Source organism: Equus caballus, chromosome 4 (genome assembly GCF_041296265.1).
Source record: "Equus caballus isolate H_3958 breed thoroughbred chromosome 4, TB-T2T, whole genome shotgun sequence".
Lineage (NCBI taxonomy): Eukaryota > Metazoa > Chordata > Mammalia > Perissodactyla > Equidae > Equus > Equus caballus.
Genome location: NC_091687.1, coordinates 14,642,193 through 14,668,280, shown reverse-complemented (window position 1 = coordinate 14,668,280; position 26,088 = coordinate 14,642,193). Strand labels below are relative to the sequence as shown.

Sequence of the window (26,088 nt, the reverse complement as noted above, 5' to 3'; positions counted from 1 at the left end):
TTCTCCAGATGGCCAGGGGTGTATCGCTTTTATTGGACCAACGACTACATTACAATGCCCGGTTTGTGTGACTGGTTCCCTTTGGACGCTGAGTCACTGAGGCAGTGGCTATGTCTTATTCATTTCTAGAATCCCCAGGACCTAGCACAGTCACCCAGCCAAAGTTTGTGGGGGAAAATAAAATTCCTTAAAGAGGGTTCAAGGCCCTATTGTGTACTGGTTCAATGCAGGAGTGGGGTTTAAAGGCTGGTTCTGCCATTGAGTATCCGAGTGGCCTCAAAGAGAATTTCCCAAAACACTAACGAAAACAAGCCTGGTAACACCCACCTGACCGGGCTGCCGGGCAGAGTAAATGAAACCAGGCAGGCAAAGCATTTAGCGAGGCTCAGCCACGGCGAGCTCCCGCCTCATTCCCACCGCACGTGCCCTGTCCCCAAACATCAGTCCCAACACGGGGGGTGACAATAAGCAAATCCTGTTTACCCAGGACATGTTTAATTGTAAGAAGAGAGAGAACGGTCAACTCTCCATAAAAATCAGACTCCGGTCGGTCTCGCTAGCGCCTGCTGCCACCCACTTTTACTCCTTTGAGTAGCAGTGTTTCTGGATTTCCTCCGCCAGCCACAGGCAGTGCAGGATGCGCTTCTTTTCAGCAGCCAGTTCCTTTTCTGAGAACTGGCCCAAGAGTTTCTGGACAAATATATTTTGATCTTTCAGGAAAATATTCTTATTGACGCCTACATTTGGCATATTCTCCAGGGACCCAGATTTGAAGTGGAAGCTTAAATGTCTGTTCCGTTTGAGACCAGGTGCCTTCTCTTCAATCCACGTGAGCGGACTGCGGAGACAAAGAAGCAGATGTTAGAGATGACAAATGGACGCTGCTGGCACCTGAGCAACCGCTAACAAGTCCTCTGGCACCCACAGTCCGCAGCTGCTGCTTTAGGCGGTGACGCAGGCGGCATTCCGACCTCCAGCAGCCTCACAAGGGCCGCGGATGACTGTTTCCAACTTCACTGCCAGATGGTCCTTTATATAAATTTACCATCAGGCCGGGGAATTCATCCAATGATTTTGTGTGGACACCAGTCTGTTGCTCAGGAGCTCTTACCCTGAGTCTCGTGGTCCCTGTTAGGGGATCCAGACAGGGGCTACAGGCAATCCATGAACCACTGGAGATGGGCCAAACTGTTGTCTCCACGGATATGTGCATTTGTGTGGGAAAGAGTTCTTTCATTACATTCTCAAACAAGTCTACGAGCCCAAGCACACGCCGGAAAATACCAGATTCTCGCTGCAGATTAACAAAGCCTCTGTGTCCACGCCACATCTGTGCCCCAGGCTGATGCCAGCACTCGAAGAAACCTAAAACCCAAACAGAGTGGACTCCACCCCTCTGAAGTCTCTCCTTTCTCTGGCTTTATCTTTTCTGTCCTGACAGTAGCTAAGAGCTGTTATCTGCCCAACGAAAAACGGAGAAACGTCCTAAGTAGACACTGACCTACAGTAAGAAGCTTCATTGAATAATATTCCAGGAAAAACAGAAAATCAGCTTTTAAAAATATATTCTAAAAACAATACAGCATTGATTTAAGGACTTTTTACATAAAAAGAAAATCCATAATTCTTTCAACTAAATAAAAGTATCTTTAGTTTGAGGCAATCATTTCAAATATTTGTCTATATGCATGTAACATGGAAATCATCAAGTATAAATAATTTTTGATTATGCTTCTTTTACTTATTTTAAAATATTCTTATGATCCTAGAAATACTGCTATGATGATTATTTTTGGCTGCATAGCATGCACAATTGATTACATAACTTATTTAATATTTTATTGTTGCCAAACATTTAACCTCTTTCCAATCTTAAATTAATCTGGATACCCTGCATTCAACATCTTCACACAGATACACATATACAGTGTTCCCTCCTCCTTTTCCTTAGAACGGAGTCCCAGGAACGCGATGACTAGGTGTTGGTCTCTGGCTGCTTCTCGCTGCTTTCTCCTCCCCTTTCTTTCTCAGGGATGCGTCAGGGTCAAGGGCGAGGGAATTGTGTTGGGCTGTCGCGCTAAGCGATGGAGTTTTCAGTGTAAACAGGGAAAGTGCTAGATCCTGACCAGCATGGGGGTCTCTGCCTTCTCCTCTCTCCCGCCACCACCGCTCAGACTTCCCCTCCTCTCCCACTGGGCCGCAGAAGGGAGGCCTGGCAGGGCCGGGTTAGACCAGCGTTGCTAAGGATGAAAGGAAAGTACCTTTGATTGTTTGTTTCTTCTCCGCCTCTAGAGTGATGGGCCAGGATAAGGCTTAAGACGTAGGTGTGGGGTTACAGGGAAAAGGGCCAAGCAGGTCACTAGATTGTACGGGGCTGTAAGGCCAACCTGGCTTACCAAGAGCTACTCTATAGAGTGTGGAGTGAGTGGTTAAGAGGAAAAGATCTGAAGGACATCAACGAGGAGCCACGCCAACACCCACACGTGCAGGAGACATCAGGAGAGAGTTGAAACAATAACGTCCTCGTTTTGTGGTCACTGACAAGTCACGCTGTTTCCTAATCCTGTACTGAAGTGAGGCCACAGGCTGCAGGCACTTCACTGCCACCTGGGTGGAGCAGAGAGGAGGACAGGACCTGGTCCCCTTGTGCCCTGGGCCTGGACGGCACTCAGCTCCAGACACCCCAACCAAAAGCACCAGCTTGAATTCACAGACAGCTCCTCTGCTGCTCCTCTCTGTGAGAACCTTCACTTGCAAATACCTGCATTCACTAACCCGGGCACTGACTACCTGCAAAACGCTTCTTACTTCTCAGCTTCTACAGGAAGATGTTCAAACACATGCACATCCTCAGCGTCCGCAGGTGTCTGCAAGCACCGCGGAGGTGGCGCCTCCTGGTGGCGCTCCTCCCCCAGCCCTGAAGGACGGGCAGGCAGCAGCTGCATGGCGTTGGCACCACTCCCACAAACTGGCTTCAACAGGAGAGTTGAAGCGTGCACCTCTTCTCTGTACTGGCTATCCACAAAAGATCTGGGTTGAAAAAGCATTCTAATGCTTATTTTTACAAAGTTTGAAAACTGCTGGTAAAATGAAAAGAACACGGGCTTGGGAATAAGTTGCACTAAGGCTGCCCAGCTGACTCTGGGATCTGAGGCTAATGATAACTGCTTCACCGAGAGGACAAGGCCTGGTGGGGTTTCCATGATACCCCTTTCTCGTGCCCTTCCTGTGCACTCCTGGGGAGAAGGCGTGACAACCTGAGAACCGGAGACAGGCTGCCTAAGTGTGATTCTCACACCATCACTTACAGCTCTGTGTTCTTGGCAAGTTTCTCAACCTCTCTGAGCCTCAGTTTCCTAGGTGATAAGAATAACACCCATTTCAGAGCTGGCATAAAGATTATATGAGAAAATCCCTGTAAAAGGGCTCAGCCCAGGCCCAGCACGTAGTGAGCACCCAATAAACAGTAGCTGGTACTCACACTTGTACAACAGGGATCAAGTAATGAGCCCCGTCCTGCTCGTCCTTTTATTGTGACCTTTCAAGATCACGCCTCCCCACCTCCCCAGCCCCTGCTGTGGTTCCACTCCATCCCACAGCGTGGTCTGAAGGTAGCTAGAACTTAACACACTGTGTTTGGGAACAACTGGCAGTGGCTTCTAATGTGTCATGACAAGCCCTGCAAAGACATTGACCCACCCCTGAAACAAACTGTGGCTGCAGACTGCGATGAGCTAGGGACAGAGGGAAAAGAGGCCCACAGAGCCCAAAGCATCTTCCCCAGGGGAGTCAGAAGCCAGGGCTGCGTCCACAGGAGGAGATGGCCTTTCTCTGTCACACAGCGCACTGGACCCCGGGCACGGAACCCGGGCAGCGACCAGTCTGCTTTGAAGATCTGCAGTCAAGCAAGTTTTCTATTCTGGAAGTCACTAAAATGACTTGTGTGTGAATCAATGCTAGCTTATAAATCAAAAATTCATACTCAGGTCAGGCAAAGAATCTAGGAAGCAGCAGTTAAATTAGTAAACTAGTAAAACTAGGTGTTCAGTCTAGCAACTAAAATATTTGGTTATGATTTAAATTTTAAAAAATAAATGATTGCTACAGGGGCTGGCCCCATGGCCGAGTAGTTAAAAGTTTTGTGCACTCCACTTTGGCAGCCTGGGGTTCGCCAGTTTCGGATCCCGGGTGTGGACCGACTCCACTCAACAGCCATACTGTGGAGGCATCCCACGTACAAAGTAGGGGAAGACTGGCTACAAAGTGGGGAAAGAAGACTGGCACAGATGTTAGCTCACGGCTAATCTTCCTCAAGCAAAAAAAAAAGAAAAAAGAGGAAGATTGCAACGGATGTTAACTCAGGGCCAATCTTCCTCACACAAATAAATAAATAAATAAATAGATAAATGACTATTACAAACTCTATCAAAAAGCTGGTCTAACTTCTTCTAAAAGATTAATTCCCATGGCTAGTTTTTTGTTTGTCAGCTTGTTTTCTTTTGTGGTGAGGAAGATTGGCCCTGAGCTAACCATCTGTGCCAATCTTCCTCTATTTTGTATAGGGGATGCTGCCAGAGCATGGCCTGATGAGCAGTGTGTAGGTCATGCCTGGGATCTGAACCCATGAACCCTAGGCCGCCGAAGTAGAGTGCATGAACTTAACCACTGCCACCAGGCTGGCCTGTTTGCTTGTTTTTTTGAGGTATGTTGACATGCAACATGTTAGTTTCAGGCCATGGCTAGATTTTTTTGTTTGTTTGTTGTTTTTTTTTTTTTTTGCTGAGGAAGATTAGCTGTGAGCTAACATCTGTGCCAATCTTCCTCCACTTTATATGAGGGTGGCTGCCACAGCATGGCTGAAGAGTGGTGTATGTCCACACCTGGGATCCAAACCCGTGAACCCAGGCAGCCAAAGTGGAGCGCGCCGAACTTAACCACTACAGCACAGGGCTGGATCCACCCATGGCTCGTTTTAAAAGCTCATGGTACAGACTTTACAAACATCCCAGAATGTGATGACAAAGATTAATATTAATGCTCCTTATTTATTGCTTTAATACCAGATAAAAATAAATTTGAGATATTCCAAACATTCTGATCCATCTAAGGAAACTTCTCATGTCCTTCATTCTAACACGGAGTCTGAGGGTTCGAGGGAATGCAAAAGGTTAGGATGTTTCCTCCGCTTCAGTTTCCCAAGCAGTAAAAATAAGTCATGATAATAAGAACACGGCTTTACCTTTGGTGGTGGTGGTGTGAGGTTACAAAGCAGTCTGTGAAGTGGAAAGTACTAGATGAACTTAAGAAGTTGTTATAATTGGGATTTGCCATCTGTCCCAGCCCCTCACCCAGAGCGTGCCTCCCCCTGCAGTGACGGGTCAGCCTCTGCTTCCCTCAAGTCTCGTTTCCTGTCTGACTCCTCCTCAGACGTCAAGCCTTCCCCTCTGAGAAGTGGGATCTGACCCCTCCAGCCCCGTTCCCTGTGCTCCTGAGCACCCTGAGCTGCCTTCAGCTCTGAACACAGGGGACCGCACCTGTCATGGCTGCAATTCTAACACCCCACAGCCGGCGTCACAGTCAGCGGCCCCACGCCATCTCTCCACATGCAGCACTTCCCAGCTCTGCACGCTTTCCCTGCACCTGTGACCTCTGCCCCCGCCCCTCGGCAAAGGGGAACCTCCTGGAAAGGGACACAGATCAGCTTCATTCGGGAACTCAAATACTTCTCTCTTTGTAACTACCCGATGGTCTGTTTCTTTTACTACCAAGACACCCACCTATCTGGAAACAGATATAGAAACACTCTAAAACTCTGGCTGTTTGAAACATTTTACACAGTGCAAATGCTTTTCAAGGAAAATTATGAATATGCTTTTGTTTAAAAAGACTTGGCGTGAGAAATAAAGAATCAGAACATTTCGGGAATAGAACGACAGCATGACGTGATGGTACAGCTGACTAAGTTGTGGTCACACTGAGGAACAAAGGTCTGGACGTGTGATAAGCAGGCACGGTAAAATGCTGATGGCAGGATCCGGGTGGGAGTTGTACGGATGTTCAGTAAAATTCTTTCAGCGTCACCCTCTGAAACTTTCCTAAGAAAACGTTGGAAAGAATGCAGGGCACAGAGGTAACTGGATTTCTGCCTCTGCATCTGCTACTGCTCACTTGTGTGGCGTAGGCAACCTGCTCAAACTCTACCAGCCTCTGCTTACTGCAAAGGGGATCCTGTTGGTCTTGTTTACCTTCCAGGGCTGCAGTGAGGATGAAATGAGGGAAGAGAAGCGCAACCCCAGCATCTGCTCCGTCTGCAGAAGCAGACAGCCCTTCTGGAGTGGGGGCGGGGTGGAGGCCTGCTGGGCTACCTCCAGATTCACCCTCGGGAACACACGAGGACGTCCTTAAGCTCCCTCCTCCTCACGGGGTCTCGTGACCTACCGTTTGTTCTCCGTCTCCAAGCACACAGTCATTTTCATATACTGATCTTCCTTTCGCTGTTCCAAAGTGGCGGACACGAGAGAAAGCTCCCCAAAGAGGGAGACCAGCCAGGTGAGGCGAGAAATGCCACTGAACGCGGGGAAGCCAAACCGCTCTTGTTCCAGCGGGCCAGCTGCGGGGAAGCACAAACACGTGGGGACCGGGACCGGGAAGCGAGGGCCTGCCAGCTGGAGAGCAGGCGGGCCGTGGGGGCAGGTACGACAGAGGGTGAACAGACGTGGCGAGGTGATCGGGACAAGGCAACCCTGCCTGAGGGTGTGGGTGTGCAAGATCACCAACAGTACTGATGAGACTCAGGTGCCTGACTGCAACCATCGTACAAGCACCTCCTTTTTTTCTTGCTTTTAGTAAAAAAAACATTTTATTGGAAACAGCAGTCCGTCTAGCACACAGGATAATAAAGATGTTTCAGGCTTCTTACATATATGTGTGTGTGTATGTATGTAAACATACGTATACTTATACACACATATATACATACATATCTATCCTCTTCTGTTAGTGATTTAAAAAGTCTTCTAAAAAAAAAAAGAAGAATCAGGTATTTTAGCCCCTCAAACCTATATTTCCATACACACCATGTAACTGTCTGTGTAACACATATATACATACATATCTATCCTCTTCTGTTAGTGATTTAAAAAGTCTTCTAAAAAAAAAGAAGAATCAGGTATTTTAGCCCCTCAAACCTATATTTCCATACACACCATGTAACTGTCTGTGTAATGGCAACAGGGTGAAAGCATCATGATAGCCATAAAGCAAGCAGTAATACTTATAAACTACGTCAATATCAAGAAACTGATACAGTGTTAAGTGTTTTCTTAAGTCTTCATAATCTCGTGTACAAAAGTACATTCAGAACGATCCCTGTGGGAGAAATCCATCTGGCCAAGATACTGCTGCCCACTGTCCCCAGGACAAATTTTAAGCATAACCTAAATTTATAAGACTTCATATCTATTACGTTGCTCTATAAGCCAAAGATTTCTTGTAACTTTGATATTAGCTTAAAGCAATTCATGATTATGAATATGTTCTAAAAAAGGTTAAGTTATAAATAAAAGCAAACAAAAATTATGTTTCGTAGACAACATGGTTTGAAATCACTGAGACCTAAGCGTCAAACTTAAAAAAGAAAGGCACCTCCCTCTGGGCTGGTGAGTGCCTGCTCTTGATCTTTGGAGAGGACCGAGAGGCAATCGAAAGTCTGAGCCATGAAGTCAGAGGCCTGAGCGCCAATCTGGCTCAGCCAGTCAACTGTTTAGTCAACTTTGTGAGCGCTCCCCTCTCCGAGCTGCATTTTTTTCACCTGTATAATGGGGGTAATAAATACCCACTTTATAGGATTATCATACGAATTAACACAAACTAATGCATGTCACATACTTAGCATAGTTCCTTGTACAGATCAATGGTTATTATTATTTGTCCCACAACTCTCATTACATCACCATTTTAAAGGATGAAGATGGATTTTGCAATGAGGTTCCATTGCATTTTCTGGAAACTCATGAAGAGATGAATAGTTTTACCATTTAACTATTCCAGACCATGTCAGGCTTTTCTTTCTGTAAGAAAAGCCCTCAGAAGGGTGGCCCAGACACCCTTGGGTGTAACCAAATAAGGAGTCCATCCAAAGGTGATTTAAAAAGCATGAGGCTCCAGGACGCTCCTGTCCTATTGCTAATGTAGCCCCCTAAAGAATGACAAACCCAAAGTAAATAAGCAAATATATGGCAGACCAAATATTTTGGCCGCAGCCAAGGTCCTTGTAACCTGCTGGAGGAAGAAGGGGCTATGCATATTTTATTTGCTCCACAAAGAGAAGTGTAAAAATGTTCTCTTGTCCAAGAATGCGTCTCTGAGTCCTTTTTTAAAAAAGAGGTTTCATTTTCAACCTCCTGTGGAAAAATAATCTCCAATTTGTTAAGATTTCATGAGGGGAAATTCTACCTAACAAACTGACCCAGAAGCGTAAATATGCTTGAGACTGTAACATATGTTTTACCCAAGCCCCACCAAGCAATTCCATCTCATTTGAGGAAAGAAGCAAAGTAGATATTTTTGTTTGTGGAAGCATGGGGAGATTAAATTAAATTGGTCCTCAGTCAGAGAGTCTTTAGGAAAAATGAATCCAAGCGCACATCTAGAGAGCTAGGCAAGCAGCCCAGTAGCCACTGGCCTCACCAGTTACGCACGACCTGGGATCCCACCTAAAACTGACCTGTGAAGAGAAGAGAGCCTTTCAGCAGGTCTTTCCCCACCACTTCCTTCTTCAGGAATGCAAACTCCTCCATCAAGAGTTCAACATGCTCCTCGTGCAAGACTCTCCCTGTCAGGACACAAATGGAGGAAAAAAGGCGGTCATCACCCACTGTGTGTGCTTGTGCATCCCAGAGCCTAGGTCTGTCTTCCTCCAGCGCAGAAGGACACACAGACCTCAGAACTGCCCCGAGCACCGCTACACCTGCACACTCAGGTAAAGGCGGCACCAGCTCTACGCTTACAACAGAAAAGAAAATCTGAGAAAGCAACATGGTGTCCACCCGCCCCAGAGCAAGATGAGACCAGGGACGCGTCTGAGAGTCAGCCGAGTGTTAGCTTCTGTTTGGGACAGAAGGGGCGGCGTGGCAGAGAAACCTCAGAAACACGGAGAAGCAAAGGGATTGGGACTGAAGAAAAGAGAAGAGATTGTTGGGGCTAAAGGAGATGAGCTAAAATTAGACTCTTTATTTCATAGAGTGGGAAGCATCAGATGACTTTTTAAAATTATCAGGCTGGAGGGAGGATAAAACCTTAACATTCATAACTAAAATTTTGGATTCTAAAAGAAAGCTGTTAAAAACTGTTGCTCTGCTGGCTTTTTTACATCTAGGCCAGGAGTTTCATAAAATACAGAACTATTTTTTTTCTCCTCAATAGCTCTTCATTTTCAACCCTTCTCACGTGCCTATTTTTTCCATATATTTTATCCCATATTACCAACCTCTCTAGGTTGACAGAACAAAAAAAAAAAACCTAAGGAAAATTTAAAGAATAATAAAGCCCTTTTATTCAAGTACGTTTTATTTTCCCCTTTTATTATTTATTTATTTAGAAACTTTGTATCTTTCAACTGCATCTAAATAAGCTCTAAGGCTTATTTACTACTCTTTGCAAGTTTGTGCCCTTAAACGCCACCACTCTCATTCTCACCACCCTGCCATCCCCTGGTAACCACCATTTTACTCTGTTCTTTACAGATTTATTTTAGATTCCACATAAAAGTGACATCATACGGTACTTGTTTTTCTCTGTCTGACTTATCTCCTTATCTCATCTAGCGTAATGTGCTCAAAGTGCATCCGTGTTGTTGTAAACGGGAGGATATCCTCCTTGCTCAAGGCTGAATAACGTCCCACTGTGTACACATATCACATCTTTTTCATCCATTCATTTGTTGCTGGGCAATTGAATCGTTTCCACATCTTCGCTACTGTGAATAATGCTGCAATGAACACGGGAGTGCAGATATCTTGTCAAAACCCTGTTTCCACTTCCTTTGGGTTTATACCTGGAAGTGCAAGTGCTGGATCATATGGCAGTTCTACCCCTAATTTTTTGAGGACCCTCCATAGTGTTTCCCATAGTGGTTGGACCAATTTACATTCCCACCAACAATGTATAAGGGTTCCCTTTTTACCACTCCTCGCCAGCACCTGCTGTCTCCTGTCTTCTTGATGACAGCCATCCTAAAGGTGTGAGGTGATATCTCATTGTGGTTGGTTTTGATTTGAATTTCCCTGATGATTAGTGAGGCTGAGCATCTTTTCATGTGTCTGTTGGCCATTTTGATGTCCTCTTTGGAAAAATGTCTATTTAAGAACCATTTTGTGATTAAGTGTAAAGTGTGGTTATGATCTACAGTTTCACTGAAACACAGAGAGAAATCTGGGCAAGTGGGAGATTCTCCTGGGACATTGGCCGTTGCTTAACTCAGCTTCACAGAAAACACTGCAGAATGTGCTGGGCTGGTTTCTGCACCTCAGGAGTGGGCAGCCATGCTGCCTGTCTCCAGACGGTTAAGTGTGTGGGAGAGTGAGATCCCTTCCATCCTCTCCCTAGACCATGAAGAAGGCAAAGAAAGCTTCTTACGAAAAGTTGAACCTTATTTCCTGTGGGTGGCTTTGCCCACATCTGCAGGCCTATAAAGGGACGCTGGGCATCTGGGAAGTTGGACCATGTTTTAGAGGATGCTGTGTTTTCTCTAGCACGATGTCCATATCCATGGTCATCAAAGAAACTGTATCTTTGCTTGTTTTTCTATCATTCACTCAATGCTCTACTGTGATAAACATGTGTGGCAACCACAGTGTATACGCACACACACACACAGAAATTCATATACATATATTCCTAGATCTCTTCCTTGAAAGAACTTAGAAGCAGAGATACTTCAAAAGCAATGAGTACACCTGGTGCTCTTAACATCAATATACCATTTACTGCACTGTTGGTGGGAATGTAAATTGGTGCAGCCACTATGGAAAACAGTATGGAGGTTCCTCAAAAAATTAAAAGTAGAACTACCATATGATCCAGAAATTCTACTTCTGAGTATTTATCTGAAGAAAACGAAAACACTAACTCAAAATTTCATCTGCACCCCCATGTTTATTGCAGCATTATTTACAACAGCCAAGACATGGAAACAACCTAAGTGTCCACCAATGGATGAATGGATAAAGATGTGGTATATATACACAATGGAATATTATTCAGCCATAAAAAAGAGGATAATCTTGCCATTTGTGACATTATGGGGACCTTGAGGGCATTATGCTAAGTGAAATCAGACAGACAGAGAAAGAGAAATATTGTATGGTCTCACTTATATATGGAACCTTACAAAAACACCTCATAGATACAGAGAACAGATTGATGGCTGTCATAGGTGGGGTAGGGAGTGGGCAAAATAGGTGACGGTGGTCAAAAGGTACAAACTTCCAGTCATAAAATAAATAAGTCCTGGGGACGTAACGCACAGCAGGGTGACTATGGTTAGTACTGTATCATATATTTGAAAGTTGCTAAGACAGTAGACCTTAAAAGTTCTTATCACAAGAAAAACATTTATAACTGTGTTATAACCACACACATAGTTAACTAATGGTGATGTGTGTTAACTAAACTTATTGTGGTGATCATTTTGCAATATATACAAATATTGAATCACTATGTCGTATACCTGAAACTAATATAATGTTGTATATCAACTATATCTCAATAAAAACAATTTTTTAAAATACCATTCATCACTAAAAGAACTAGGGCTCCTTAAAGAAATGGCTAATTGCAGGGCTGAGGCAGAGAAAGCAAACAATGAACACAAATGATTTTATTCCAGAAAGCAAGGAATCGTCCAAAGAATAACGGAAATATAAGAAAATGACATGAGAGCCAGCATGAAGAGATCCCACTGACCGAATATGAAAACAACTTGAACATCAAAATTAGTAGTAAAAATAGATTATAATCCATTGAATTAAAAAAAAAGCCACGAATCCATACTGCTATAAATTAGTAAATGAATAATCAGAAAGTCTGATAAATAGCGGATATTCACCAAGTTTCAAACTATTTCGCCAAAAATAATCACTAATTACAAAAGGGAAAAAGTAACTTTCAGTGGAGAAATCTGGCAGACACCACCTTGACCAAATGATATTAGTAATGGATGAACTGAATTGGATGCCGCTTATTTCATTTAGAAGAACACAGCATCAGTTCTATGACATTCCTATGAAAGAGGCATGCCCTGAATCTAACCATGAAGAAACATCAGGCAAACCTAAATTTAGGAACACTACAGGCCAGGAAAATAAGTGGCCTGTAATCTTCCTAAGGACCAAGGAATGAATGAGGAACTGTTCAGAGTAGAGACTAAAAGTGACATGCCAACTGAAGACAATATGTGATTCTAAACTAAATCATTTTGCTATAAAGAATGTTATTAGGGGGGCCGGCCCAGTGGCACAGCAGTTAAGTTTGCACGTTCTGCTTCTCGGAGGCCCGGGGTGCGCTGGTTTGGATCCCGGGTGCGGACATGGCACCGCTTGGCAAGCCATGCTGTGGTAGGCGCCCCACATATAAAGTAGAGGAAGATGGGCATGGATGTTAGCTCAGGGCCAGCCTTCCTCAGCAAAAAGAGGAGGATTGGCATTAGTTAGCTCAGGGCTAATCTTTCTCAAAAAAAAAAGAAAAGAAAGAATGTTATTAGGAAAAGTGGGAAATCTGAATGCAGTCTGAGGATTAGATTGTAGTATGTATCAATGTTAATTTCCTCATATTTATTTCACTTTTTAAAATTGAGGAATAATTAACAAATATAATTGTACATATTTAAGTGTACAATGTGTTAATTTGATATACACATACATTGTGGAATAATTACCAAGAACAAGATACTTAAAACATCCATCACCTCAGACAGTTAACTCTGTGTATATGTGATGAGAATGCTTAGGATCTACTCTCAGGAACTTTCAAGTATACAATGCCACATCATTAACTATTATCACCATGCTGTACATCAGAGCCTCCCAACTTATTCTCCTCAGAACTGAAAATTTGTACCCTTAGAACACTGCCCTATTTCCTCTTTCCCTCAACTCCAGGCAACCACCATTCTAATCTCTGTTTCTATGAAATTGGCTGTTTATTTTAATTTTTTTAGATTCCACATATAAGTGAAACCACACAGTATTTCTCTCTGTCTGGCTTATTTCACATAGCATAATGTGCTCCAGGTCCACTATGTAGTTGCAAAAGGCAGGATTTCCCTCTTTTTTATGGCTGAATAACATTCCATTGTGTGCAGGCATGTATGTGTGTGTGTACATGCATACCACATTCTCTTTCTCCTTTCACCTGATGAAGGACACTTAGGTTGGTTCCATGTCTTGGCTATTGTGAATAATGCTATAAGAAACATGAGTGTGCAGAGATTTCTTTGCTATATTGATTTCAATTTCTTCGGATACACACCCAGGAGTGGGATTGCTGGATCACATGGTAGTGCTATTTTTAACTTTCTGAAGACCCACCATCCTGTTTTCCACTTTGGCTGTACCAATTTACATTCCCTTCTCCCCATGCTTCCCTTCTCCCCACACCCTCACCAACACTTGTTATTTTTTGATAACAGCCATCCTAAGAGGTGTGAGGTGATATCTCACTGCGGTTTTGATCTGCATTTCCCTGATGACTAGCAATGTTGAGCACCTTTTCATACACCTGTTGACATACCTGTTGTATGTCTTCTTTGAGAATATGTCTATTCAGGTCATCTGCTCATTTTATAATTGGATTATTTGCTTTTTTGCTATTAGTTGCATGAGTTTTTTATATTTTGGATATTAACCCCTTATCAGACAGATAGTTTGCAAATATTTTTTCCGACACTGCAGGTTGCCATTTCAATTTATTGTTTCCTTTGCTGTGCAGAATCTCTTTAGTTTGATGTACATCTATCTGTTTATTTTTAGCTTTCGCTGTCCACGCACTTGGTGTCTTACCCAGGAAAACAATGTTTCCTTCAAGGAATTTTACAGTTTCAGGTCATTCTTCTTTTATTGCTTCATTTGTCTTTGATACATTTCAAGATAACGTTTGTGAGCAGTGTAAGACAGGGCTCAGTTTCATTCTTTTGCATGTAGATGTTCAGTTTTCCCAACACTACTGATTGGAGAAACTATCCTTCTCCCATTGTGTGTTTTCGGTGCCCTTGTCAAAAATTAGTTGACCATATACACCTGGGTTTACATCTGGGCTCTCTATTCTGTTCCACTGATCTATATGCCTGTTTTTATGGCAGTACCACACTGTTTGATTCCTATAGCTTTGTACTATAGGTTGTAATCAGGAAGTGTGATGTCTCCAATTTGTTCTTCATTCTCAGGACTGCTTTTGCTATTTGGGGTCTTACGGGTTTCATACCAAATTTCAGGATAGTTTTTTCTCTTTCTGTGAAAAACACCATTGCAATTTTGATAGACATTGCACTGAATCTCTAGATTGCTTTGGATAGTACGGACATTTTAACAATCCTTCCAATCCAAGATCATGGCATATCTTTCCGTTTATTTGTGTCTTTAATCCCTTTTATGAATGTCTTATAGTTTTCAGTGTACATCTTTCACCTCCTTGGTTAAATTTATTACTAAGTATTTTATTGTTTTTGATGGTACTGTAAATGGGATTGCTTTCTAAATTTCTCTCTCAGAGAGTTGTTAGTGTATAGAAACACAACTGATTTCTGAACGTTGATTTTGTATTCTACAACTTTACTGAACCCATTTATTAGCGCTAACAGTCCTCGGTGGAGTATTTAGTGTTCTCTACATAAAATCAAGTCATCTGCAAACAAAGACAATTTTAATTCTTCCTTCTTGATTTGGATGCCTGTTATTTCTTCTTCTTGCCTAATTACTCTGCCTTCAACTTCTAGTACTGTTAAACAGAACGTAGAGAGAGTGGACATCCTTGTCTTGTTCCTGATCTTAGAGGAAAGGCTTTTAATTTTTCACCAACAAACATGTTGTTAGCTATGGGTTTCTCACTATCACCTTTACTATATTGAGGAACATTCCTTCTATACCTAGTTTGTTGAGAGTTTTTTTTTTTAAGATTTTATTTTTTCCTTTTTCTCCCCAAAGCCCCCCAGTACATAGTTGTATATTCTTCGTTGTGGGTCCTTCTAGTTGTGGCATATGGGACGCTGCCTCAGCATGGTTTGATGAGCAGTGCCATGTCCGCGCCCAGGATTCGAACCAACGAAACACTGGGCCGCCTGCAGCGGAGCGCGCGAACTTAACCACTCGGCCACAGGGCCAGCCCCTGTTGAGAGTTTTTATCATGAAAGGATACTGAATTTTGTCAAATGCAGTTTCTGCATCTATTGAGAAGATCATATAATACCCTTCATTCCATTAATGCGGTGTATCAGATTTATTGATTTACGTATGTTGAACCATCCTTGCATCCCAGCAATGAATCCCACTAGATCAGGGTGTATGATCCTTTTAATGTGCTCTTGAATTCAGTGCTAGTATTTGGATGAAGATTTTTGCATCTATGTTCATCATGGATAGCGGCCTGTAATTTTCTTTTCTTTTAGTGTCTTTGTCTACTTTATTAGAGTAATGCTAGCCTCGTAAAATGAGTTAAGCAGCATTCCTCCCTCTCCAATTTTTTGGAAGAGTTTGAGAAGGACTGGTATTAATTCTTCTTTAAATGTTTTGTAGAATTCACCTATGAAGCCATCTTGTCTTAAGCTTTTTAGATGTTGGCAGGTTTTTGATTACTTATCCAATCTTCTTGCTCATTATTGGTCTGTTCAGTTTTTCTATACTTCATGATTCAGTCTTGGTAAGTTGTATGTTCCTAGGAATTCATCCATTTCCTTCTAAGTTACTTAATTTGTTGATGTATAATTGTTCATAGTGGTCTTTTATGATCTTTTGTATTTCTGTGCTATCAGTTACAATGTCTCCTCCCTCATTTATAATTTTATTAATTTGAATTGTCTTTTTTGGGGGGGTAAGTCTAGCAAAAGGTTTGTTAATTTTGTTTAATTTCTTAAAAAATCAACTCTTAGTTTCATTGATCTTTTCTATTGTCTTTATTAGTCTCTATTTCATTTATTTCTGCTCTCATCTTTATTGTTTCCCTCCTTCCTGCTAAGTTTGTTCTTCCTTTTCCACTTCCTTGAGATGTAAAGTTAAGTTGTTTATTTGAGATCTTTATTTTTTCTTAATGTAGGTGTTTATCACTATAAACTCTTCTCTTAGAAATGGTTTTGTTGAATCTGATGAGTTTTGGTATTTGTATTTCCATTTTCATTCATCAAGATTTTTTTTTATTTCTTCTTTGTCCCATTGGTTTTTCAGAAGCATGTTGTTTAATCCATGTATTTGTAACTTTTCCAGCTTTCCTCCTTGTTACTGACTTCTACCTTTATACCATGTGGTCAGAAAAGATACCTGATAAGATTTCAATCTCATTACATTTGTTAAGACTTGTTTTGTGACCAAACATATAATCTATCCCGAAGAATGTTCCATGTGCACTTGAGGAGAATGTGTATTCCGTTGTTGGCTGAAATGCTCTGTAAATGTCTGTTAGGTCCATTTGGTCTAAAGTGTAGCTCAAATCCATTATTTCCATGTTGTCTGGATGATCTATCCATTGTTGAAAGTGGGTATTAAAGTCTTCTACCATTATTGCATTGCTGTCTATTTTTGCCTTCAGATTTGTAAATAATTGTTTAATATAGCTAGGTGCTCTAATATTGAGTGCACATATATTTACAATTGTTATATCCTCTTCATGAACTGATCCATTTATCATTACATAATGACCTTCTTTCCCTCTTGCTACAGCTTTTGAGTTAAAGTCTATTTTGTCTGATGTAAGTATATGCTCTAGTTTGGTTTCCATGTGCATAAAATATTTTTACATTTATTCACTTTTGACTTACGAATGTTCTTAAAGCGTAAGTGAGTCTCTTGCAGGCAGCATATCGTTGGGTCTTCTTTTTTTATCTATTGAGTCACTCTGTTTTTAATTGGGGAATTTAGGCCATTTACATTTGGAGTAATTACTGACAGGTAAGCCATTTTGTTAATTGCTTTCCGACTATTTTATAGCTCCTTTCTTCATTTTTTCATCTCCTGCTGTCTTTCTTTGTGAATTAATGACTTCTTGTAGTGGTATGCTTTGATTCTTTTCTCTTTATCATTTGTGTATAGATTATAGGTTTTTCTTTGTTATGATGATGAGGTTTTCATAATACATATTATAGTTATAACAGTCTATTTTAAGCTGATAACTTAATTTCAATTGCATAACAAAATTATACACATTTATTCCCCCCCCCACACAAATTATGCTGTTGCTATCTCAATTTACATTTTTTATCTTGTGAATGCATTAATAAAATATTGTAGCTGTAGTTATTTTAACACTTTTGTCTTTTAACCTATACGCTAGAGTTCAGAATGATTTACACACCACTATTGCAGCATTATTTTGAATTTGACTATATACTTATCTTTACCAGTGAATTTTATACTTTTATATATTTTCTTGCTACTACTTAGCACTCTTTCATTTCAGCGTGGAACTTCCTTCAGCATTTCTTCTAATGCTGATGATAAATTCCTTCAGTTTTTATTTGTCTGGGAAAGTCTTTATCTCTCCTTCATTTCTTATTTTTCCTTTTTTTTGAGGAAGATTAGCACTCAGCTAACATCTGCCCATCCTTCTCCTTTTGCTGAGGAAGACTGGCCCTGAGCTAACATCTTCCTCTACTTTATTTGTGGGATGCCTGCCACCGCATGGCCTGACAAGCAGTGTGTAGGTCTGCACCCAGGATCTGAACCGGTGAACCCTGGGCTGCCAAAGCAGAATGTGCGAACTTAACCGCTGTGCCACTGGGCCAGCCCCTCTCCTTCATTTCTGAGGACAATTTTCCTGGGTAAAGTGTTCTTGCTTGACAGTTCTTTTCTTTAAGCACTTTGAACATATCATCCCACTCTCTCCTGGCCTACAGTTTTCTGCTGATAGCCTTGTCAGGACTCCATTGCATGTGATGAGTCTTTTTTTCTCTTGCTGCTTTCAAAATTCAATTTGATTTTGAAGAGCTTGCCTATAATGTGTCTTGGTGAAGATCTCTTTGTGCTAAATCTTTTTAGGGATCCTTGAGTTTCATGTTCCTGGATGACCATCTCTCTCCTCAGATACAGGAAGTTTCAGCAATTATTTCTTTAAATAAGTTTTCTTTCTCTTTCATTCTCCCTTCTCTTTCTGGGACTCCCATAATGTGAATATTGCTTCAACTGATGCTGTGCCATGATTCATCTATGCTTTCTTCACTTTTACATTCTAATTTCTTTTTTCCTCTTGACTCAATAATATCAACAGATCTGTCTTCAAGCTCACAGATTCTTTCGTCTGCCTGATTGAGCCTGCTGTTGAAGCTCTCTATTGAATTTTTCATTTCATTCAATGTGTTCTTCAGCTCCAGAATTTGTTTCTTTTCTATGATTTCTATCTTCTCGTTTCCATCATGTACTGTTTTCCTGATTTCATTGTCTATCTGTATTCTCTTGAACCATGCTGAGTTTCCTTAAAATAATTTTGAATTCTTTTCCAGGTAACTTGTAGATCTCCACTTCTTTGGGGTGAGTTACTGGAAAACTGTTGTGTTCCTTTGATGGTGGTGTCTTCCTTTGGTTTTTCATGTTTCTCATGGCTTGGCATTGATATCTGTGCATCTGAGGGAGCAGCCACTTCTCCAGCCATTTTGGACTGGCTTCAGTGGGAAAGATTTTCACCTGATGATTGCTGCAAGGGCGCTGGCTGGGTGGGATGCAGTGCTTGGTTCCTGTAGGGTACAGTGGCATAGTCTCTGTGTAGATCTGTTAGCTGAGGTCAACATCAGTGTATACTGTGCGGGTCTTCTGTGGCCAAGGCTGTGGAGATGCTGGAGGCAGTTGCAGCCAGGGCTATTCCGGTCCTCAGAGGTGAAAGCTGCTGGGTCCTCCTGTTCTCCTTTGTGGCCCACTGGAGGAAGTTCCAGCCAAGGGGATCCCTCTTGGCACCTGGTCTGGCCAGCAGGCACTCAGAGCCATAGTGGAGCTAGAACCCTGGAATCAGGTGTATGCAGAACTATCACAGTACCTGGGTCTTGAGGCCTAATTTTAGTGCATTTGCAGCAGTGGTGCTGAGGTCTAAAGTGTGGACATGTGCAGATCCTCATGGACCCAGGGTGTGGGTCTCTGGACTTGCTGCAGTGACTCCAGTAGAGGAGGGGTGCAACAGTAGCACAGGCCCTGGGATGACAGACTGCAGTGGTGGCTTCGGCCCAGGAGGGCAGGGTGCTGTAGAAGCACAACCCCGGGTGGTGGGTCTAAGTCCTGACTCTGGTCCCAGGGGGCAGTCATGGAACAGCAGCAACATGTCTCCAGCAGTGGCTTGTTAAAGCCACATATGGGGACCCAGGGTGCAGGCTCAGAGTAGTAGCAGTGTGGCCCCAGCAACGGTCAGCCAGAGTTGTGGCCTGGGACCCAAGAGGTGGGGCTCAGAGCAGTGGCAGCCTGGCCCCGGCAATGCAGGTCAAAGCATGACCTGAGACACAGGGGTGCAGGTCTCAGAGCAGCTCCATTCTCATATATGACAAGCTGCTGTGCTGTCCCAATCCTAGAAAACAGTGCACAGTGACTGGGGCCCTGGGGCAGGTCTCACTGTAGCAACAGCTCCAGCTCCAGGGAGGAGATGCAAGCAGTGGGGACTCCAGGCAGCTCCACGCTTGGATCAACACTGGCAAAGACTGTGGGAGTCCTCAGAGCTGCTTTTGTAGAAGAAACAAGACTTACTTCTTAGAAATTCTTGTGTCATAGGATTCTAGCTTTATAACTAGTTTGACCATTGATACAGGTGCTAGAAAAAGTTGCCCATTTATTGAAATTTGTCAAGCTCGGCAAGTTATCCCATCTGACTGGTGGAGTGACAGATGGGACTTGAGAAACACGCATTCTGAGAAGAATTCTGAGAAGCAGAGGGAGAGGAGGTCACGCACCATCCTGAGCCACTAACAGTGATTCATTTTATGTGCGTCCATGAAAAGAAAAATAGGACTTCCCATTCCATTTGTGATATTTAAAATGCAAAAAGTACCCTTAACTAGGCAGTAGTCAACTATACGATACCCAATACTGAGCCTGTTTTCTGTGGCAACCTGGGTAAACATGCCAGTGTCACACATTCTTAGAAAATTCTTTCTTACATGAATTTGAGATTTCCATCTCTGTAATTCTGCCCTCTACGGACTGAAGCAATGCAACATAAATCTATTTTCTCTTTCTGTGGAGAGCTTTTATACATCTTAAGATTTTTCTTCTTTACATTAAATATTTAAACTTCTCTAGGTATTTATCCAAATTATGTGTAACTTTTTAAAATTTGTTTTTATTTTGGGGGATTATACTGTGTGGATAATTTGGTAACTTAATAATTCTTAATATATTGTTTTATATCATATTACTAAAGCAAGTTATGCTTATTACAGAAAACATGAAAAATATGAAGAAAACAGAATCACCCAAAATGCCACTACCAAGAAATAACCACTATTAAACAAACTGTCTATACATCTATATTTGTCTTAAAATAATACTATAGTTTTATAACCTGCATTTTCTATTTAGCCATGTATAATGTACCTTTTCTTATGACAATAAGAATCTTCATGATTTTTAGAGCCTGCATTCTATCAGATGAATTATAAATATTAACCATTCTCTTACTATTGAATACCAAATGTGTTTGCTATTTTTTGCTCTTATAATGTTGGCGTGAACACTCGTATACAAAGTTTTTTACATATTTCTGTAAAATAAGGTTTACAAAGGATTTGAATCTTTTAATTTGATACATATTTTGACTTGCCAGATTGCTAAGTTAATAGTGTTGCATCTGGAGCCTTATAATTATCATGCATCAGCATTCCACATGAGGTCAAATCCTATTTCTTCAACTTTGACTGCCTCACTCTTCTAAGTGTATTTAGAGTTTTTCTTTGTATTTCTTTTAAATTTTATTTTATGGAAGTCATAATAGTTTATAACATTGTGAAATTTCAGTTGTACATTATTATTTATCAGTCACCATACAAATGTACCCTTTACCCCTCATGCCCACCCTCCAACCCCCTTCCTCTCTGGTAATCACTAAACTGTTCTCTTTGTCCATGTGTTAGTTTACCTTCCACATGTGAGTGAAATCATACGGTGTTGTCTTTCTCTGTCTGACTTATTTCACTTAACATAATACCCTCAAAGTCCATCCATGTGGTTGCGAATGGGACAATTTTGTCTCTTTTTTATGACTGAGTAGTATTCCATTGTATATATATACCACATCTTCTTCATCCATTCATCGGTCAATGGGCACTTGAGTTGTTTCCACATCTTGGCTATTGTGAATAATGCTGCAATGAACATAGGGGTGTGTAAATCTCTTTAAATTGTTGATTTCAAGTTCTTAGGATACTGAGTAGTGTGATAGCTGGGTTGTATATTTCTATTTTTAATTTTCTGAAGAAATCTCCATACTGTTTTCCATAGTGGGTGCACCAATTTGCATTCCCACCAGCAGTGTATGAAGGTTCTCTTTTCTCCACATCATCTCCAACATTTGTTATTATTTGTCTTGGTGATTACAGCCATTCTAACTGGCGTAAGGTGATATGTTAGCGTAGTTTTGATTTGCATTTCCCTGATGATTAGTGATGTTGAATATCTTTTCATGTGCCTATTGCCCATCTGTGTATCTTCTTTGGAAAAAGGTCTGTTCATAACCTCTGCCCTGTTTTGTTTTGCTTTTTTTAGGAATATTCGCCCTGAGCTAACATCTACTTTCAATCTTTCTCCTTTTTGTTTTTTTGTTTTTCCCTCCCCAAAGCCCCAGCACATAGCTGCACATCCTAGTCATAAGTCCTTCTATGTGGGATGCTGCCAGAGCATGGCTTGACAAGTGGTGTGCAGGTCTGCGCCCAGGATCTGAACTAGCAAACCCTGGGCCGCTGAAGCAGAGCGTGTGAACTTAACCACTGTGCCACTGAGTCTGCCCTCCTCTGCCCATTTTTTGATCGGGTTGTTCGCCTTTTTGTTGTTCAGTTGTGTGAGTTCTTTATATATTTTGGAGATTAATCCCTTGTCAGATATATGATTTGCAAATATTTTCTCCCCGTTGGTGGGCTTTTTGTTTTGTTCCTGGTTTCTTTTGCCTTGCAGAAGCTCTTTAGTTTGATGAAGTCCCACTTCTTTATTTTTTCTTTTGTTTCCCTTGCCTGAGTAGTATCAGAAAAGATCCTTCTCAGACAGATGTCAAAGAGTATACTGCCTATATTTTCTTCCAGGAGTTTTATGGTTTCAGGTCTAACCTTCGTGTCTTTGATCCAGTTTGGTTAATTTTTGTGTATGGCTTAAGATAATGGTCTACTTTCATTCTTCTGCATGTGGCTGTCCAGTTTTCCCACCACAATTTATTAAAGAGACTTTCCTTTCTCCATGTATGTTCTTAGCTCCTTTGTTGAAGATTAGCTGTACGTTGATGTGTTTTATTTTTGGGCTTTTGATTCTGTTCCATTGATCTGTGTGTCTGTTTTTGTACTGGTACCATGCTATTTTGATTACCATAGCTGTGCAGTACAGTTTGAAGTCAGGGATTGTGATGCCTCCAGCTTTGTTCTTTTTTCTCAGGATTGCTTTAGCTATTTCGGGTCTTTTTTTGTCCCATATCAATTTTAGGATTCTTTGTTCTATTTCAATGAAGAATGTCTTTGGGATTCTGATTCGGATTGCACGGAATCTGTAGATTGCTTTAGATAGTATGGACATTTTAACTATGTTTATTCTTCTAATCCATGCACATGGAATATCTTTTCATTTCTTTATGTCATCATTTATTTCTTTCAATAATGTTTTACAGTTGTCATTCTATAGGTCTTTCACCTCCTTGTTTAAACTTATTCCTAGATGTTTTATTCTTTTTGTTGCAATCATAAATCAGATTGTATTCTTGAATTCTCTTTCTATAAGTATGTTATTAAAATGCCACTGATTTTTCTAAGTTGATTTGGTACCCTGCAACTTTGCTATAATTGTTGATTATTTCTAACAGTTTTCTGATACATTCTTTAAGTTTTCCTATATATAAAATCATGTCATCTGCAAACAGGGAGAGTTTCACTTCTTCATTGCCTATTTGGATTCCTTTTACTTCTTTTCTTTTCTTCTTCTTTTTTTTTTAAAGATTGGCACCTGTGCTAACATCTGTTGCCAATCTTTTTTTTTCCTTCTTCTTCTTCTTCCTAAAGCCCCCTGGTACATAGGTGTATATTCTAGTTGTGAGTGCCTCTGGTTGTGCTATATGGGACACTGCCTCAGCATGGCCTGATGAGTGGTGCCATGTCCACGCCCAGGATCCAAACCAGTGAAACCTCGGCCTGTCGAAGCAGAACGCGTGAACTTAACGACTTGGCCATGGGGCCAGTCCCTCCTTTTATTTCTTTTTCTTGCCTAATTGCTCTGGCCAAAACACCCAGTACTATGTTGAATAAGCGGCAAGAGTGGGCATCTTTGTCTTGTTCCTGTTCTCAGAAGGAAGGCTTTCAGTTTTTCCTTATTGAGTGTGATGTTGGCTGTGGGTTTTTCATATATGGCCTTTATTATGTTGAGGTATTTTCTTTCTATACCCATTTTACTGAGAGTTTTTATCATAAATGGATGTTGGATCTTGTCAAATGCTTTCTCTGAGTCTATTATGATGATCACGTGGTTTTTATTCCTCATTTTGTTAATGTGGTGTATCACAGTGATTTGCAGAGGATGAACCATCTCTGTGTCCCTGGTATAAATACTACTTGATCACGGTGTATGATCTTTGTAATGTGTTACTGTATTCGGTTTGCCAATATTTTGCTGAAGATTTTTGCATTTATGTTCATCAACAATACTGACCTGTAATTTTCCTTCCTTGTGTTGTCCTTGTGTGGCTTTGGGATCAGGGTGATGTTGGCCTTGTAAAATGTGTTAGGAAATGTTCTGTCTTCTTCACCTTTTTGGAATGGCTTGAGGACTTTTGAGAAGGATAGGTATTAAACCTCTGAATGTTTGGTAGAATTCTCCAGAGAAGCCATCTGGGCCTGCATTTTCATTTGGGGGGAAGGATTTTGATTACTATTTCAATCTCTTTACTTGCGATTCGTCTATTCACATTCTGCATTTCTTCTTCATTCAGTTTTGGGAGGTTTGTATGAGTCTAAGAATTTATGCATTTCTTCTAGATTGTCCAATTTGTTGGCATGTAGTTTTTCATAGTATTCTCTTATCTTTTGTATTTCTGTGGTATCTGTTGTAATTTCTCCTCTTTCATTTCTAATTTTATTTATATGAGTCTTCTTTCTCTTTTTCTTAGTGAGTCTGGCTAAGGGTTTGTCAGTTTTGTTTATCTTCTCAAAGAACCAGCTCTCTGTTTCACTGATCATTTCTACTGTTTTTTGTTTTCAATTTCATTTATTTCTGCTCTAGGTTTTATAAATTTAGTTTAAAAAAATTGTAGTAAAAAACACAATATAAAATTTACCATATTAACCATTTTTAAGTACACAGTCCACTAGTGTTAACGATATTCATGCTATTGTGCAAAAGATCTCTAAAACTTTTTCATCTTGCAAAACCAAACTTTACACTCGCTGAATAAGAACGCATATCACCCTCCACTTCTCTCGTTTCTTTCTAGTTAATCTAGGTAAGAGTTTGTCAATTTTGTTCATCTTTTCAAAAAGCAACTGTTAGTTTCTTTGATTTTTTTCTATTGTTTTTCTATTCTCTACTTCCTTTATTTCTATTCTAATTTCTATTATTTCCTTTTTCTTTTGATTTCTAAACTTTTGATTTAGTTTGGTCTTCTTCTAGTTCCTTGAGGTGAAAAGTTAGGTTGTTGACTTGAGATCTTTTTCCTTATTTTAAGCTAAGTGTTTACCACCATAAACTTCCTTCTTAGTACTGCTTTCCCTACATCCCATAAAGTTTGGTCTGTTCTATTTTCGTTTTCTCAATTGATTTTCTAATTTCTCTAGTAAGTTTTTCCTTCATCCACTGGCTATTTAAGAGTGTGTTGTTTAATTTTCACACATTTGTGGATTTTTCAGTTTTCCTTCTGCTGTTGAGTTCTAGTTTCATTCCATTGTGTTCTGAAAAGATAATTAGTATGATTTCAATCTTCTTAAATTTAAGACTTATTGCGGCCTCCATGTGGTCTATCCTGGAGAATGATCCATGTGTGCTTGGGAAGAATGTATATTCTGCTATTATTAGATGGAGTGGTCTGTTTATGTCTGTTAGGTTTAACTGGTCTACAGTGTTGTTCAATCTTCTGTTTCCCACATTGATCTTCTGTCTGGTTTACCTCTCCATTACTGAAAGTGGAGCACTGAAGTCTACTGCTATTGTGTCCCTTCCATCTGTCAATGTTTGCTTCATATATTTGGCAGCTCTGACGTTAGGTGAATTGACCGTTTTATCATTATACAATGTCCTTCTTCATCTCTTATGACTTTTTTTTTTTGATGAGGAAGATTCATCCTGAGCTAACATCTGTTGCCAATCTTCGTTTTTCTTCCTTGAGGAAGATTAGCCCTGAGCTAACATCTGTGCCAATCTTCCTCTATTTTGTATGTGGGTCACCACCATACCATAGATGATGAGTGATGCAGGTCTACGCCTGGGATCCGAACCCCTGAACTCTGGGCTGCTGAAGAAGAGCACATGAACTTAACCACTATGCCACGGGGCCGGACCCTCTTACAACGCATTTTGACTTAAAGCCTATTTTGTTTGACACAAGTATAGCCTTTGCTCTTTTGGTTACCATTTGCATGGAATGTATTTTTTCCATCCTTGACTCTTAGTGTGTCTCTAGATCAAAGTCTGTTGTAGACAGCAAATACTTGGACCTTGTTTTTTTAATCCATTGAGCCAG

At 41.0% G+C, this 26,088-nt stretch overlaps 1 protein-coding gene across 7 annotated transcripts in view; it reads right to left on the bottom strand.

The window, feature by feature from the left end:
• Positions 1–459: 459 nt before the first annotated feature.
• BLVRA (biliverdin reductase A) overlaps positions 460–26,088 on the bottom strand; it is a 64,477-nt gene continuing 38,848 nt past the window's right edge. For 6 of the 7 annotated variants that reach the window (XM_070264259.1, XM_070264258.1, XM_005609106.4 and 3 more), the window contains 3 exons: positions 8,726–8,833; positions 6,439–6,610; positions 460–838 (listed from right to left, as the gene is read on the bottom strand). In XM_070264259.1, coding sequence (XP_070120360.1) covers positions 580–838; positions 6,439–6,610; positions 8,726–8,833 — 539 coding nt within the window. In that variant the 3' untranslated portion in view covers positions 460–579. The remainder of the gene's footprint in view (positions 839–6,438; positions 6,611–8,725; positions 8,834–26,088) is intronic. The other variant, NM_001309290.2, reaches the window with a different exon arrangement.